We start from the raw sequence: 18,198 nt of genomic DNA, 5'->3' as shown, positions 1-18,198 counted from the left end.
GATTTTGGTTGGTGGATCGCAGAACGCGATTGGGGATGTGAGCTTTTAGTTTTTCGCATAGATACTGGGGGGTGTTTCCTTGGATACACTTATGCGTTAGGCAGAGTGCCTTGAAAGTGATTCTGTCTTTTACTAGCAGCCAATAAAGGGATCTAAGAGAAGGTTGATATTGATTCCCATGTTTTTTTGCCAGTCACTAGTCGAGCGGCCGTATTTTGAATGACTTGCAGACGAGTGATTTGGTATTTGGGGAGTCTGAGATAGAGGGCATTTGCGTAGTCAAGTCTGGAGTTGATAATTGTTCCCACCACGACTGCAATGTCCTCTTTTGGGATAAAGGGAGTGAGTCTGCGTAGTAGGTGCAGCAGATGGTACGATCCACTGACCACTGACCCTATTTGTGCATCCATTGTAATGTTAGTGTAGAAAATGACTCCGAGACTTTTGACTTTGGTGCTGGGGTTGATGGTTTTACCCAGAATGGGCGGGGTGTCCATGTTGTTGCGGGATGATTTTTTCGGTTGGCGTGAAACAGGAGAAGTTCTGTTTTTGAGCCGTTGAGTTTAAGATAACTCTTTGTCATCCAGTTCTCTATCATAGTAAGGCATTTCTCTAGTCCGAGATAATGATCCTTTTTATTGCATATGCAAAAATACAGTTGTGTGTCATCTGCATAAGAGTGGTAAAGTGACTTCTGGTTGCTGATGATTTTGAAGAGAGGGCGGAGATAGAAATTGAACAGTACGGGCGACAAACGGGAATCCCTGAGGGACTCCGCATGACACTGTGCCTTCTTCAGAAGTGAAAGGCCCTAGTTTCACTATTTGTGATCGGTTTTCCATGAAGGAGGAGAACCAAGATAAATCACATTCTGCGACTCTGGCTGCTTCAGATAGCCGAGTCAGTAAAAATTTGTGGTCTACAGTGTCAAAAGCAGCACTTAGGTCCAACAGTACCAGAAGACAGGATTCTCCTTCGTCTGCTGCCTCGAGAGCATCATCCCATATTTTGAGTAGTGTTGTCTCTGTCCCGTGACCCAGAAGGAAGCCCGATTGAAACGGATCGAGTAATTTGTGGGTGTCCAAATGATGTTGTAGCTTTTGTACAACTTCTTTCTCCATTACCTTGGAGAAGACATTTAATCCTGTTATGGGTCGCCGGTGGTTTGGGTCTTTGGGGTCAAGGGTGTTTTTTTTTTAAATTGGTTTGATTATGCCTTGTTTCGGCACATTCTTTCAGCAGTTTAGTGGGGATGATATCATTAGGCGCTGTGCTATTTTGCAGAGTACCGATGATATTTTTAGTGGCATAGATGGAAATGGGTTTTAGAGTGAAATTCGATGATTGCGGGGGATTTATGTGGGTATTAGGTTTGTGATTTAGGGGGGGGGGGGGGTTGATGACGGTTCTATTTTGCTGAATACTTTCACAGATTTTTTCTATTTTATTAATGAAATGATCCGATAATTCGTTGCAAAATTCTTGTGAATCAGAATTCTGTACACACTTTACACTTTGCAGGCTGAACATCTCCCTAAATTGTATAAAATTAATGATTACTGATAAGGCCTTTCTGCATTTTTGTTCTACCTCTGACCTTAGAAAAACAACACACACAGTACACAAAAACACTGGCTAGGCACACAGTTAATCCTTTTATCTCCCCTGATGTTTAACCCCTTCCCAGCCAGTCTCATTATTACAGTGACAGTGCATATTTTAGCACAGATTACTGTATTAGTGTCACTGGTTCCCGCAAAATGTCAAAAGTGTCAGTTAGTGTCAGATTGTCACCCAGACTTGTGTCACCAATCTCTCTCATTTCCACAATGTGTTCTCTATGTATATGCCCTTGACAGACTACAACCCGATCAAGTCTTGGCTACATATCCCTGGATCCAGATAAATTCAATTCACAGGTCTACACTCCACCTCTCTATCACCCAGCCTATCAGCAGACACCAACAATATCACAGTCCCTCTATAGGTCGCTGATCACTGCCATTACTAGTATGAAAAAATGTCATAAATATATACCACAGTTTATATACCACAGTTCACATAAACCAATCAATATACTCTTATTGGGATAGATTTTTTACCAAAGACATGTAGCAGAATACAATTTATGAAGGAATGCAATTTTTTTCATTGTATGTGTTTTATAGCAAAAAGTTCATTTTAATTTTCAAGATTGTTGGTCTTTTTGTTTATAGCACACAAAACGCAGAGGTGAACAAAAAATGTCCTGGTCACGAAGGGGGGTAAATCTTTTGGAGGTCAAGTGGTTAAGGAAAAATACAGAAAAAATATTTAATACTGTCAAATAGCTACCGTGCCTAATGTTATTTTCACTTCTTTTTACTCTACAGACAGTGAACTCTGCAAGAAGTGTCCTGAAAATGAATGGCCTAACAAAGCTAAAACTATTTGTAGTGACAAGGTCAATGAGTATTTATCATACGAGGCGGACATTCTAGTTTTGTTTTTTTCTATAACTTCAGTCATATTTGCTACAACATCTCTCCTTATACTTGGACTATTTGTTTGGTTTCGGAGCACTCCCATAGTCAGAGCCAATAACCGGAACCTCAGCTTCATTCTGCTCCTCTCCCTCATACTGAGCTTCCTTTCTGTATTCCTGTTCCTTGGCCGTCCTGTGGATATTACCTGTATGCTGCAACAAGTCACTTTTGGAGTTCCCTTCACCATCTCAGCATCTTCTATCCTTGCCAAAACCATCATGGTCTTCATTGCTTTTAAAGCCACCAGACCTGGAAGCTCTTGTAGAAAATGGGTGGGAGTCAAACTTCCCAATACAGTCATGTTATTCTGCTCATCCATTCAGGTTATGAATTGCATTCTCTGGTTGTCCATCTCTCCACCATTTCAGGAGTATGACATGGACTCCTATCCTGGGAAGATCATCATTCAGTGTAATGAAGGGTCAGTTATCGGCTTCTACTCTATGTTGGGTTATATGGGGTTTCTGGCAGCTGTGAGTTTTGTTCTGGCTTTCATGGTGAGGACATTACCGGACAGTTTTAATGAGGCCAAGTACATCACCTTCAGCATGCTGGTGTTCTGCAGTGTCTGGATTGCCATGATCCCGGCCTATCTGAGCACCAGAGGGAAATACATGGTGGCTGTGGAGATATTCGCCATACTGACCTCCAGTGCTGGAATATTATTGTGTATGTTTTCTCCAAAACTCTACATTTTACTTTTCAAACCTGAACTGAACACAAGAGGGACAATGCTGGGGAAGAGAATGATGTAAATGTAACACATTGATTCAATGTATAATGCTGTAGATCAGATTAAACAAATTCAGTCATATTGTTTCCATCATCATCATTATGAATGACATATCACCAGAATTATGATTTTTGGGGACATTGACTGCCTTCTGTCTGCCTATTGTACATAAGTGGATGGAAGGTGGATGTTACAGGATTGGATGATATTTTAGAGCTTCATTTTTTTCTTGCCCTTACACGCCCCCCAGCATGCACAAGCAAAGTACTGTCACTGCATTGTCCATTGGTCAGTGCTGATCACAAATAAAATCCTGTGACCAATCAAAGCATCACACAATGTAACCAACACCTGAAGATATCAGCTTGCCCCCACTTTGCCCTCACACACTGATTGGAGAGTGATAGAAAAGAAAGATTCCAGATCACCAGCCAGTACAAGTGCAATCCAGTACCAGCAGTACCAGAAACAGCTTCAGTCTTCCTTCTATTATTATTTATCCCTCTACAGCACAGATATCAAACACAAGGCCCACGGGCTGAATACGGCTCGCCAGGCCCTGACATGTGATCCTCCAACCCAGTTTTGCAGCCGGAATGTGGAACTCCATTCTAGTTCTCACCCTCCGCTCCTCAATGTCACTTGTAAACACAGAAGCCTTCTATGTTTACAAGGGACATCTTTGCTCTCAGTGGTTCCTGGAAATAACAGATCCCTGTACACACTCACAGTGGGGCCCAGCGGGGACAGATCTCCAGGATCTGAGAGAGAAACGATCTCCCTGCAGGGTGAGGCAGAGACACCTACACAGGGAGGTACTAGAGTCAGGCCAGGTAGGAGAAAGCGATGTGAGGAAGCTTTGGAGAGGGGTGAGGTTGTACACTGTGCACAGTGTTCTCCTGAACCCTGCACTCTGTACATAGTGCACTCCTGAATTCTACACTCTGTACATAGTGCACTCCTGAATTCTACACTCTGTACATAGTGTAATCCTGAACTCTGCATTCTCTATGTAACACACTCTTTACCCCTAAACTCTGTACATAGCACACCCCAGATACAATTTGACCACTAAGGGCAACCATACTGCTGATGCGGCCCACAATGAAATTGAGTTTGACATCCCTTCTGTATAGTATATGTAGGCGATTGTTTTCTTTCAACCTTTTCTGTTCCAGCATGACTGTCCCCCTGGACACCAATCAATCCAGCTCCATACGCTCCGCCCTTACGCCGGCAGATTTACGCTACGCCGCCGTAACTTTAGAGGCAAGTGCTTTGTGAATACATGTATACACTAGACATGTGCAATTCATTTATTTACACATCAAAAATTGGACAACATTTTCATTAATTGGAGATTCGGATGTCTCTGAATTTCCAAATCACAATTGTCACTAATAAATTATAACAAAATTAATTATACAAATTTGCAAATGAAATTGAATTTGAAATAGAAACATATTACAATAACACTACAAAGAGTAGAAAGGAAATGAAATGAAAGTAGCAAAATGTTACCAGAATTGTGTCACTAATAAAGGAAAACAATGTCCTGGGTATTCATTGGCTCCAGTTTCCAAGATACAACTTCAGGTCAAATTTGCATCAAAATAATTCTTAATGATGAGGGGGATGTGCGATTATACACCATGGGGTAAAAGACGCAGTGTGGATGTAATGTTTGGATATTCTTTTTAGATCTCTTTTACAAATGGGGGTACCATGAAAAAATATCAGTCACTACTATGATTGGTGGGTTCCTCCACCCCAGTGGGACTGGGAAAGACATGGATTTTTTTTTTCTTTTTTCTTTTAGCCAATGACTCAGATAAGTTGCACATGTAATGCAACAACAATGAGGGGCCCGACTCTTGTCCTGATACCCTATTTTGCATCCAAAATAAAGGTGTTATGTCTTTTTTACCACTGCTGTCACTTGTGGGGTGTAAATGTAACATTCCACAAATGTATCAGAAGTTATCTGTGTTGTTTACACAGTTTGGAGGCATCTTGGGCCAGATCCAGAGAAAGAGTATCTACTGATATGCCGGCGTACTTTCAAATTACCCGCGTCGTATCTTTAGTTTGAATCCTCAAACCAAGATACGACAGCATCTGGGTTCAATCCGACAGGCGTACGGCTTTGTACGCCTTCAGATCGTAGATGCAATACTTCAGCGTCCGCTGGGTGGAGTTTGCGTCGTTTTCCGCGTCGGGTATGCAAATTAGCTTTTTCCGACGATCCAGGAACGTACGCGTGGCAGTCGCATTTTCGAACGTCGTCTGTAGTCGGCTTTTTTTCCGACGTATAGTTAAAGCTGCTATTTTGCGGCGTATAGTTAGACTTGCCATGTTAAGTATGGCCGTCGTTCCCGCGTCAAAATGTGAATTTTTTTTTTGCATAAGTCATCCATGAATAGGGATGGACGTAATTCACATCTAAGTGAAAAAAATTACGTCGTTGCGACGTCATTTAGCGCAATGCACGGCGGGAAATTTAGGGACGGTGCATGCGCAGTTCATTTGGCGTGGGGACGCGCTTCATTTAAATGAAACACGCCCCATACTCGCCGATTTGAATTACGCGCCGAGAGATACACTATGCCGCCGTAACTTACGGCGCAAATTCTTTGTGGATTAGAGGAATTCAAAAGTAAGTTACAGCGGCGTAGCGTATCTCACATACGCTGCACCTATCTAAATGTATGTGGATCTGGCCCCTTGTCTAGACATGTGCACTGCCGGAAAAAAAAGTTTTCTTTTTGTTTTAATTATTATATTTTTTTCTATCTGGTTATTCTTTATAATCACAATTCATAAATTTGTGAATTTGAAAATTTGTAAATTTGTAAGTTTGAAAATTCATAAATTCAATAATTAGAAAATAAGAAAGGAAATCCAAAAATGCCACATCTAAGCAAATGGAATGGAACAAATAATTAAGTATTTGTAGCTGCTGGCTTTTAATATTTTTTTTTGGCGGAGATCCTCTTTAACTGCTTGCCGACCAGCCGCCGCAGTTTTACGGCGGCAGGTCGGCTCTGCTGGGCGAGAGCACGTAGATCTACGTCATCTCTCCCAGCAGCCAATAGGAGCATGCACGCGCCTCTCGCTCCTGACTCCAGCGCGCGTGCCCTGGGGTCGTGATCACCACCGGGCACAGAGCTCCCGGTCCTGTCAGGGGAGAAATGCCTGACCGTCTGTTCATACAATATATGAACAGCGATCAGTCATTTCCCCTAGTCAGTCCCACCCCCTACAGTTAGAACACACCCAGGGAACATACTTAACCTCTTCCCAGCCCCCTAGTGTTAACCCCTTCCCTGCCAGTGTCATTTTTATAGTAATCAATGCATTTTTATAGCACTGATCGCTATAAAAATGCCAATGGCCCGAAAAATGTGTCAAAAGTGTCCGAAGTGTCCGCCATAATGTCGCAGTCATGAAAAAAATCGCTGATCGCCGCCATTACTAGTAAAAAAAATATTACTAAAAATGCCATAAAACTACCCCCTATTTTGTAAACGCTATAACTTTTGCGCAAACCAATCAATAAACGCTTATTGCAATTTTTTTTACGAAAAATATGTAGAAGAATACGTATCGGCCTAAAAAATTTTTTATTTTTATATATTTTTGGGGGATATTTATTATAGCAAAAAGTAAAAAATATTTATTTTTTTCAAAATTGTCGCTCTATTTTTGTTTAATAGCGCAAAAACTAAAAACCCCAGAGGTCTTCAAATACCACCAAAATAAATCTCTATTTGTGGGGAAAAAAGGACGCCAATTTTGTTTGGGAGCCACGTCGCACGACCGCGCAATTGTCAGTTAAAGCGACGCAGTGCCGAATCGCAAAAAGTGCTCTGGTCTTTGTTCAGCAATATGGTCCGGGGCTGAAGTGGTTAAATGTGTTTTCATTAATTTGTATATGTCCAGATTAACAAATTTCTCAAAAAACAAAAAACTAATTGGAATGAAACAAATTGCTCATGTCTAATTTTGGCTTCTGAGGGAAAATTTCACACAACTGTTCCTAGGAAATGTTCGGCAATGACACTTTCACAAGTCACCAGATGTAACTGTATGAGGCGTAGATCTGACCAAGACAAATGTACCTTGTAATAAAAGAAGAATAAATTACAGTCAGGTAATAATCTTTAGTGTCACAGTGAAGATACATTTATACTTCCATGTGGTGCCATTTTCATTGTTCTCCGTACTTTGTGGAGAAGTTACGAGACATCATGAACATCAGACTCCTCCCCCCCTTGTAGGGAAATATACTCCTCTGTGTATAAATATTTATTGTGAAATATCTGGAAAACTTTAGCCAACCAGCACCTTTATCATCTGTTTTCTAATTCATCTAATCAAAATATGTAAGAATTATCACATTTTATCTCAGAGGGTGATCATTTCCCAAAATATGTAGAGGTAGAGGTTAAAAAAAAAAAATAATATGACGATTACCACTTGGGCTGCTTTATAGAATAGAATAGAAAATAATAGGGTAACGCTGAATAAAATATAATATATTATAAACAAATAGAATAAAACTGGATAAACTAAAATATAAAAGATTTATAAGGAGACCTCTCAGTAGAAAAAATAACATGAAATTAAAGTACCATCATCCTAGCGTAATTTTGAATAGAGATAGGGTTCGTTGGGACCCCAGAGGCCCAAAGAAGCCGAAGGGGTAGATAGGGGCAGGTGGACTATATCGGTACTAGGTAAATCAGTTAAGCAGAAAAAAAATAGTAAAGGTAAAAAAGGTTCAATTTATTAAAAATAACATAAAGGAGATAAGGAGTACACAATTGTTTTTAAATTACATCAGTAGTAATGTAAAACAGATAGATTATACGACCAGCCAACACATCATAGAGATGGTATAAAGCCCTAATCTGAGGGCGACGATGAGGCAGAGGGGGTCATATAGATCAGGATCTCTACTAGTTTTGCTACTTGTGGTAGCTTCGTCAGGAGATATTGGTCTAAAAAAATAACAATATATAGTGATTAACATTACAGGTTGTGTACATATGGGAACATATGCACAGCACCACTCAAGTAAAGAATGCAAATATATACAGTCATCAAAGGAAAATTATACAGATAAAAAGTTGAAGGGGATAAAACAAAGACTGCGCGGCTAACCTGTGCACAAGAAATTCACTCGTTTGGGGGGGGGGGAATAGGCCCAGTGTGGAGACAGAAATCTCACACGCGGTATAGGATGGTAAGGGTGCCCCAGCACAGTGTGAATCTGTGATGACTATATATGAAGTAATAGTTAGTATGGACTGAATAGAGTCTTTATTACAGGCTAAGGTGAAGGGACCAGCGGGATAGAAGGTGAAGGAACAATTTGCCCAAAACGTGTTGTGGAAATTAATTGTGATGAGGTTCCCAAGAAAAAGAGGGAATTACAACGTAAATGCTTACCACCAAAGGGGAAAAGGGTTGCAAAAGGGGGGGGGGAGAAAAGGGAATAGAAAAAGAGGGATTTGTGAGGGAGTGTAAGAAGGGGGAGGGTAAAGGGAAAGGGGGGGATGGGGAGGAAGGAAGGGGAAGGGGGGAGGGGGAAGGGAGGAGAGGGGAGGAAGAAAAAGGGGAAGGGAAGGAAGGAAAGGGGGGAGGGAGGAGAAAGAACAGGGGTGCAAAAGGCGAGGATCCAGGAAAGAATGGGGAGGAGAGGAAGAGGACGGGGAACAAGGAGGGAAAGGAAGGAAGGAAGGAGAGGGGGAGGGGGGGAAAGGAGAGGGGAAACAAGGGAGAAAGGGGGAGGGCAAAAGGGGAGGGAAGAAGCCAACAGAGGGGAAGGGGGAGGGGGAAAAGAAAGAGAAAAAAAAAAAAGAGAAAAAAGTTTTTTAATTGAGAATATAAGGGAACAAGGATGGGGAAGGGCTGGGGGGATGGGGGGGAGATTGGGGGGAAGGGGAAGTCCAAGGGGGAAAAGGGGGGAGAGGGGGAAGAAAATAGGTGTTTGGGGGCAAGGGAAGGGGGAAAAGAAAGAAAAGTGGGGTAGGAGGGGGGAGGGGGGAGGGGGAGTGAAGGGAGGGGGGAGAGGGGAAGGGAGGTGGAGAGAAGGGGAGTGAGGGGAAGTGTAAAAATGTAATGGTGAAGGAGGTATATAAGGGAAACATTATATTATCATACCTGTGTAAAGTGTTGACATTTTTAGGCTCTAGGACCTATCTGGTAGTGGGCAGAGACCGTTTAGGGAAACACCAAGTACAATTCTGGAAAAAGCCAGTGAGAGGGTACCAGCACTAGGGATAATTTAGACATAGACCACCTATGGAATTAAGGTACTGATAAGTACGTATATTCACAAGATCAAAAGGGGTATCAGGGCGTAGGTAAAAGTACTTACTTGTAGTAGGTGTACCATCAAGCATGTCCCAGGGCCAGCGAAGGAACCCATATGTTTATATAGGGCCAAGTAGGTTGTATCATAGAGCTGCGCGGTGGCGCCTGAATACGACGCCACCGCGTCATGCGTCATCATGATGTAATCACGGCGAACGCCGTGTCTATGTACTACATACAGGCTGAAAAGCCTGAGGGGGTGGTGTCATAGATCGGCGCGGCGGCGCCTGGATATGACATCACTGCGTTGTGCGTCGTCCCAATGTATACACGGCGATACACCGTGTGTGTGTGTCTACCATACAGGCTAAGAGAGCCTGAGAGGGGCGGGCTATTGGGCGGCGGCTAGAGAAGCAGCTGGCCTTCCAGGGCGGAGTTATGTGGTGTAGTGTGTGGATAAGGGCTTGTTGGAGGGGGGAGTGTGTAGCCGTAGTAACGCCTATCTAAACAGGGTAAAGAACCCCATTCGCTAGGCACTTGAGTGTGGGATTACTGTATATGGCTGGGGATATAGCATCCCAAAGAGCGAATGGGGGCACAGAATAGAGAGCCGCGCAATGATTGTTAGTTATACAGAATCAACAGATACTCATAAAGGATTATACAGTTAACTTGAAGATACAATATATATTACAATTATCAAGGGTGTGGGAACGCACCCTAACAAATATTTATACAGTAAGTGGGGCATTTTAACAAAGAGATGCTCCAAGAATTCTGAGCAGACAGTTCAGTTTTAAAGAACACAGATACAGAGGATCAAATATACAATGTGGTGATAACCATATAGTACATTTTATGGTCAAAATAACCTATACAAATACATTTGGAAAAACAAACAAACATGAAAAAATATCAGACAGTGACCAGAAAATTAGAAAGGAGGGGGGTGGGGGGGAGAAAAGGGAAAGGGGGTGGGTGGGGTAAGAAAGAGAGAGAAGGGAAAACATGTCAAAATGAGCCATTTTAGAGACATGCCCAATATGCCGTTATGAATCATAAAAAAAGATTTAAATGTGTTGGCTTCATTCAGGCCAGGAGTAGGGATGAGCTTCGAGTTTGAGTTGAACTCATGTTCGACTCGAACATTTCCTGTTCGCCTGTTCGGCGAACAACGAACAATTAGGGGTGTTCGCGGCAAATTTGAAAAGCCGCGGAACACCCTGTTAAAGTCAATGGGAGAAATCTAAAGTGTTAATTTTAAAGGCTAATATGCAAGTTATTGTCCTAAAAAGTGTTTGGGGACCTGGGTCCTGTCCCAGGAAACATGTATCAATGCAAAAAAAAGTTTTAAAAACTGTCGTTTTTTCAGGAGCAGTGAATTTAATAATGCTAAAAGTGAAGCAATAAAAGTGTAACATTACTTTAAATTTTGTACCTGGGGGTGTAAAGTCAGCATGTGAAAAAGTGCATGTTTCCCGTACATAGAACTGTCCCTGCACAAAGTGTAATTTCTGAAAGAAAAAAAGGCATTTAAAACCGGCTTTGCGGCTCTAATGAATTGTCGGCTCTGGCAATTCAGAGATGATTCATTCATAAAAAATAAAAATAAAAAGCCTGGGGGTTCCCCCAAATTCCATTAACAGGCCCTTCAGGTCTGATATGGATATTAAGGGAAACCCCGCCGTCAATTTAAAAAAAAAATGACGTGGGGTTCCCCCCAAATATCCATACCAGACCCTTGAGGTCTGGTGTGGATTTTAAGGGGAACTCCACCAGAGTTCCCCCAAAAAATCCACACCAGACCCTTATCCGAGCACGTTAACCTGGCTGGCCGCAGAAAAGAGGGGGGACAGAGTGCGGCCCCCCCTCTCCTGAACCGCACCAGGCCACATGCCCTCAACATGGGGAGGGTGTCCCCATGTTGATAGGGACAAGGGCCTCATCCCCACAACCCTTGCCCGGTGGTTGTGGGGGTCTGCGGGCGGGGGGCTTATCAGAGTCTGGAAGACCCCTTTAACAAAGGGGACCCCCAGATCCTGGCCCCCCCTATGTGAATTGGTAATGGGGTACACTGTACCTCTACAATTTCACGAAGGAAGTGTAAATAGTTGAAAAAAATACACACAGACACCGTAGAAAACATTCCTTTATTAATAAAAAATAAAAAATCCAGCGGTGGTAATCCACTGTCGATGCGGCTCCCTGCTCCAACGTTGTCTTCTATCCAGCGACGGATGATCTCTTCAGCGATGGATGATCAGCGGTCTGGTCCAGCGATGAGAAGATCCATCCGTCCAGAGCGCAGCAGGTGGGCTCCACTCTCTGCTGGACACAGCCCAGCGGAATGACGCGCTGGAGCTTTGACATTACTTATATAGGGGAAGCAGCCACCCGTCACGTGACCCCGCCCCCTCTGACGCACCCTCGTACGTCACTGGGAAAGACGTTGTTTTTCAGCATGTCTAAAAAACGTCCTTTTCCCAACCTCATCATTAAAACGACGTTGCCCACACACCATCGTTTTTAAAAAATGATCTAGCAAAGCGCAGTGACATACAACACGTACGACGGCGCTATAAAAGGGAAGTTCCATTTGCCTTTGGGCTGCTTTAGCTGATTCCGTGTTAGTAAAAGACGATTCGCGCTTTTTTGTCTGTTACAGCGTGATGAATGTGCTTACTCCATTATGAATGGTAGTTTTACCAGAACGAGCGCTCCCGTCTTATAACTTGCTTCTGAGCATGCGCGTTTTTTTTTCGTCGTTTTAGCCCACACACGATCATTTTTTACAACCCGAAAAATGACATTGTTTAAAACTACGTTAAAAAATGCAGTATGTTCGGAAAAAAAAAATTGTTTTTCACAACCTGAAAAACGATGTGCAGCCCACACACGATCGATTTAAATGACGTTTTTTAAAAACAACGTTTTTTTCATGCTGAAAAATGATCGTGTGTACGCGGCATCAGGGTGGAACGAGAAAAATTGGCATCTCTTCTTGGACATGAAACTAAAATATTTTTATTAAAAGCCAGACATATGCAATATGTAAATGGGAACAAATCTGGTAAACTATTGGCCCATTCACTTAGGAACATTTCCCGGAGAAACTATGTTCCATTTATCGATTCTGACAGTGGGAAATGTAAATATATATCCAGGGAAATTGCAGACGTTTTTCGAGAGTACTATGTGTCCTTATATAATCTACCGACAAACCTATTCACTGAGCAGATGGCTCAAAAGCGACAATTAGTTTGGGAATATATCTCTTCGTCGGGGCTACCATCAATGTCTGAAGACGGCGCTGAAATAATGAATGCTCCAATTTCGGCAGAGGAATATATGAGGGCGATTAAGATGCTTAAACCTCATAAAGTCCCAGGCCCAGATGGGTATACAACAGCATATTACAGGGCATTTGCTTCATGTTTAGCTCCTAGATTTATTAAGGCATTTAATTCCATTTTGGAAGAACGGGCTATACCAATAGACACCCTAAGAGCACACATTAACGTGATTCCAAAGGAAGGTAAGGACCATGCTCATTGTATGAACTATTGGCCTATCTCCCTACTAAATGTAGACTTCATTTTTTTACACGTATATTAGCGTCAAGATTACAATCTCACCTTCAGGATATCATCCACCCTGATCAGGCCGGGTTTTTACCAATGAAGGAGGCAAAAGATAACACTACTAGAGCCTTAAATATCATTCATTTAGCTCATCTGCATAAAATACCATTGTGTTTGTTATCCTCTGACGCAGAAAAGGCCTTTGACATGGTGGATTGGACATTCCTGAAGGAGACATTAATCCATATAGGGGTGGGGGAGGGGTTTAGTAAATGGATAGAGGCTATATACTCAGCTCAATGTGCAGCTTTTAGAATCAATGAGGTAACCTCCTCATACTTCAATTTGAGGAATGGTTCAAGACAAGGGTGTCCGCTATCTCCGTTGATTTTTATACTAACTTCAGAACCATTTCTGCGATACGTCCGAGGAAGCATGGATATTCAGGGTTTTTCAATAGGCAAGACGGATCATAAAGCTGCGGCTTTTGCAGATGATATACTGTTTTTTATTACATCTCCAGAGACCACATTGCCAAACCTATTAAAAGAGTTTAATCGATATTCTGCTCTGTCAAATTTCAAAATTAATATTCAAAAATCGGAACTGCTTAATATTACCCTGTCTCCTGCGCGGGTTAAAGCTCTTCAAGTTTCATTCTCTTTTCCATGGGCTTCATCTTATTTGACATATCTGGGGGTCAAACTGACTCCCTCAGTAGACAAAATATTCACAGCTAATTTGCCACCGATAATGTGGGATTTGTCGGCTGACCTGGAGAGATGAAATAAGGGGCCCTGCCTTTTTACTCCCCACCCTTAGCTGGAGCTGAAGCTCCTGTACGTCGCTCCGGGACGCCGACTCCCAATTCACCGTCACCATGATCATCTACAAGTGTGTCATCAGCAATGATGAAATGTTCTCAGACATCTATCGACTAAAAGAAGTCTGCAATGGGCTGTGTATTGAAGTTGAAGGAAAGACCATCACTCGAAGAGAAGGTGACATTGATGATGCTCTTATTGGTGGCAACGCATCTGCTGAGTGCGTGGAGGAGGGGGCCGAGGGTGTATCGGTATCAGGAGTTGACATTGTGATGAACCATCATCTTCAGGAAACTGGCTTCACAAAGGATGCATTCAAACGATATATTAAAGACTATATGAAAGCCATTAAAAGTCATCTAGAAAAGAATAAACCTGGAAGAGTGCAGCCTTTCATGACTGGAGCAGCGGAAAAAATCAAAGAAATTCTTGGAAACTTCAAAAACTTGCAGTTTTTTACAGGAGAGTCAATGGACCCAGAGGGTATGGTGGGCTTCTTGGATTACCGTGAGGATGGTATAACCCCCTTCATGACTTTCTTCTTGGATGGCTTAGAACTTGAAAAATGTTAACCATTTGGATCGTTTGATGCAACCAACTGCTGCTGATTTCCATTCATACCACACCAGGATTAAAGTCTTATGACCAACTCAAACTGGACTGTTATCATCAAGCTTCATTTATTTCGAACCTAAATTATTGGAGTGGAGACATTATTTTAAAACTTTTGTCATTTAGTCCAAATAAAATGATCATACTCCACTCTAGTTAATGATTTGTGCATTCCTTCCTATTGCATGTTTAAGCTACAACTGTGCCTATTGCCACATTAGTTTGCACACAAGTGGACTAGTCTGCAAATAGTTCTATGGATTGCAACTACAGGCTTCCTCTCATCTAGCTGCTGAATGCTGTATGGCACTCTAAGAAGCCAGTTAATTCTCTCTGAAGTGCCTACAGCCTATGAAAATGGACATTGTGATCTTGTGTAATACAAAACTTTTTATTGGGAATATGTCACAGGTGTGCACCTTTTTTATTGTGGTGCAGTGTAGTTTTAGGATAAATAAACTATCCCCTGAACCCGTTAAAAAAAAAAAAAAAAAAAAAAAAAAAAAAAATAAGGGGCCCTATACATGGATGGATAAAATGAACAAACTGCCAAGGTTATTGTATCTGTTTCATACTTTACCGATAGCTATTCCAGGGCCATTTCTGAAATCACTGCGTAATATTTTTATCAAATGTATCTGGGCAAAAAAGTACCCACGTCTATCCTACAATCTTCTGGCCAGGCCTAAAACCCAGGGTGGTATGGCATTCCCAGATCCAAACCGATACTATCAGGCAGTACACCTTGCCAGGGTTATGGCGTGGTGCAGAGATGGGGGAAATAAAACATGGGTAGCAATTGAACAATCGTGCACCAAGTATCCAATTCAATGTGTGCCATGGTTAAGGCCAAATGTACTTGGCACATTGAGGAACCATCCTTTGATAGGGGCAACTCTGTGAGTAATACAACAAAGCCATTTTTTCTCTAAGGAAGAAGGAGAAATATCCCGGATGTATCCAATATTGGGAAACCCAGCATTTCCCCTGGATATACAGATAGCCGTTTCAGACAAACAGTGAGACAGGGTAAATTTTGTCTAGGTGATTATCTTGAAGAATATAGGCTGAAGACTAGGGCGGAAATACAATTGATCCACTGGATCCATGGCGGATGTAGCAACTTACTCACTTTCTCAGTTCCCTTCTTCGTAAGGAGTGGTCAGATCGTCCGAATACGCCCGTGGAAAATGTATGCTTGGTAAAAGCTCCCTCAGCACATGGGGTATCTGAGATGTATAAACTGTTAGTACAATCGTTAGAGGGTTATGCCCCGGGATTCCTTCAGAAATGGGAAATAGATTTAGACATTAAATGTCTGAAGAGCAGCGGAGATATATTTTACATTTTACTCATCACTCCTCAACGGCTGCTAAGTACCAAGAGCTGTGTTATAAAATTCTCACACGTTGGTATAGAGTCCCATCATTGTTGCATAAAATTTATCCGGAAAGGATGAATATGTGCTGGCATTGTGGTGTGGCAGAGGGCAATATGCTCCATATTTTTTGGTCGTGTCAAAAACTGCAGGCATTTTGGGCCAAGGTCCGAGATATGATAAGACAGCTGACAGGTCAGGACCTGGGTTCTGAACCAGCCACATACTTGCTCCATCTTTCAGAGCTTTCTAGGCATAAATATAGTAATTCGATGACCGTTCACCTTCTGAATGCAGCCAAGTCATGTGTATCAGCTTTCTGGAAGTGGGAATCATCTCCCTCTGTCTCGCAGTGGCTTAAAAAAATTGCTGAAATATATACTATGGAAAGAGGTAGTGCTACTATTCAAGGCAGAGAAGAGAAGTTTAATAAAAAATGGTCAACATGGTCAGCGTATGTCTGCTTTAGAGAATATGGCTGTGCACTGGCGGAGGCGGAATAGAGGAATATTTTTTTATATATATATATTTTTCTCTGTTTTTGTTTTGATTTGTTTTTGGTTTGTTTGTTTTTGTTCTGTTTTTGTTTTTTGTTGTGCCGGCTTGATAAATAGGAAGAACGATGAATATTATTTATACCATCAGTATATCTAGAAGAGGAAAAATTCTAGAACTGAAATGCTCTGTAAATTCCTTTTATTGCAGAATCAATTTGTGATATGTTATATATGTGATACGTATGCAATTGAAGTATGTTTGTTTGTATAAAATCGATTAAAAAACAATAAGATATAGAATAATAAAAAAAAGAAGGTGGCCCAGGTATCCCAAATGGCCATAAATCTCTCTGTTTTGTCAGTAAGTTTAGCTACAATCTGTTTTTGCATCATAATCCAGGAGACTTTCCCCCTGAACCCCCGGAAGGAGACAGTGGGTTTCTTCCAGGCCTTGGCAATGGACATTTTGGCTCCCAATAGGATGACAAACGATAAAGCCTGGGAATGTTTGGGTAAATCAGGAATACACTGGTTTAGAAGTGCTATGCCGGGGTGGGGAGTTACCACCACTGCGGTTAAGGAGCTAATGGTATGGAAAACCTTCTGCCAGAAGGATCTAATGCGGGGGCAGGAGCGTGGAGCCCTCCAGCTCGCAACCCCTAAAACACACTGGCGAGGTCCCTGGAAACATTCTTGCCAGCCTGGAAGGAACATGGTACCACCTAAGCAAGCCTCTATGAGAGAAATGTTGAGAATACCTTTATACGCTCTCTGTGTAGCATGGAACCAGACCGCGGTGTCCCACGAGCCGTCCACCTTCTCCTCCCAGGCCCGGGCATAGGTTGGCTTGTCCACTTTAGACGCAAGTGCTGTATAGATCAAGGATATAACTCCCCTCTGATCCTCTGTGTTAGAGCACCAATGCTCATAGGGTGTTATTGTGGGGGGTACCTTTTTATTGGTCCAGAGTGTAAAAATGGGAGATTTGGGAAAATCTGAATAGTTCCGAATCGGGCATATCCAGTTTCTTTCTACAATGCGACAAGGAAATCGGACCCACTGGAGAAAGGAAGTGGCCAATACGGTAGAGACCCTTATCTGTCCACCACCGAAAGGCCTCAATGCTCATTCCCAGAGGCAAAGCTGCATTATGGAATACATGTGCTAGAGGCTTCAGGGAGGATGTCAGGGTGTGTAGTCCAAAGAGCTTGGAGCTTAAGGCTATGGAGTGCGAGAGAGTGGGGGACATTATTGCAGGCCTAACCCTGAGGTCACACCAAAGGAGGTAATCAATGGTATTCAAGGGGGTAGCCTGTCTTTCCATTGAGAGCCAATCAGGTTTTGGTCCCCTAAAAAAAATGTTGAGATTTGTGTAAGTTGAGCTGCTGGTAGTAACCCCCATAGATTTGGGAGTCCCAGTCCGCCCTGCGATTTCAGGTGGAAAAGAATTCCAGAGGGACATCTATACCCCTAACTACCCCACACAAAGCAAACTATTTGTGACTGCAGTTTACTGAGGAAATGTTTCTTAATCGGGACTGGGAGGGAGCGGAATAAGTATAACAGACAGGTGAGAAGGGTCATTTTCACTGCATGGGCCCTGCCTAACCAGGACAGACCACACTTCGACCACATATGCATCTTGCCCCTACATTTGTGTATCATAGGGGGATAGTTGCCTTTAAAAAGACTATTGACGTCTGACGTCAGTTTAATGCCTAGGTATG

General features: G+C 42.4%; 2 protein-coding genes across 2 annotated transcripts; both read left to right on the top strand.

Annotated features, from left to right (window-relative positions):
* Positions 1–1,312: 1,312 nt before the first annotated feature.
* LOC120926698 (vomeronasal type-2 receptor 26-like) lies at positions 1,313–3,337 on the top strand. The gene is made up of 2 exons (XM_040336887.1): positions 1,313–1,370; positions 2,331–3,337. The coding sequence occupies exons 1-2, from the start codon at positions 1,313–1,315 to the stop codon at positions 3,278–3,280; spliced, it is 1,008 nt and encodes a 335-aa protein (XP_040192821.1). The 3' UTR covers positions 3,281–3,337.
* A 10,621-nt stretch (positions 3,338–13,958) lies between these two features.
* LOC120925023 (translationally-controlled tumor protein homolog) lies at positions 13,959–14,751 on the top strand. Its single transcript, XM_040335928.1, has one exon. It carries the CDS (start codon positions 14,041–14,043, stop codon positions 14,554–14,556), a length of 516 nt encoding a protein of 171 aa, XP_040191862.1. The 5' UTR covers positions 13,959–14,040; the 3' UTR covers positions 14,557–14,751.
* Positions 14,752–18,198: the final 3,447 nt, after the last annotated feature.

The sequence above is a fragment of the Rana temporaria genome, chromosome 1 (genome assembly GCF_905171775.1).
Source record: "Rana temporaria chromosome 1, aRanTem1.1, whole genome shotgun sequence".
Lineage (NCBI taxonomy): Eukaryota > Metazoa > Chordata > Amphibia > Anura > Ranidae > Rana > Rana temporaria.
Note: the sequence above shows the minus strand (reverse complement) of the source record. Positions and strands in the feature narration are given on the sequence as shown.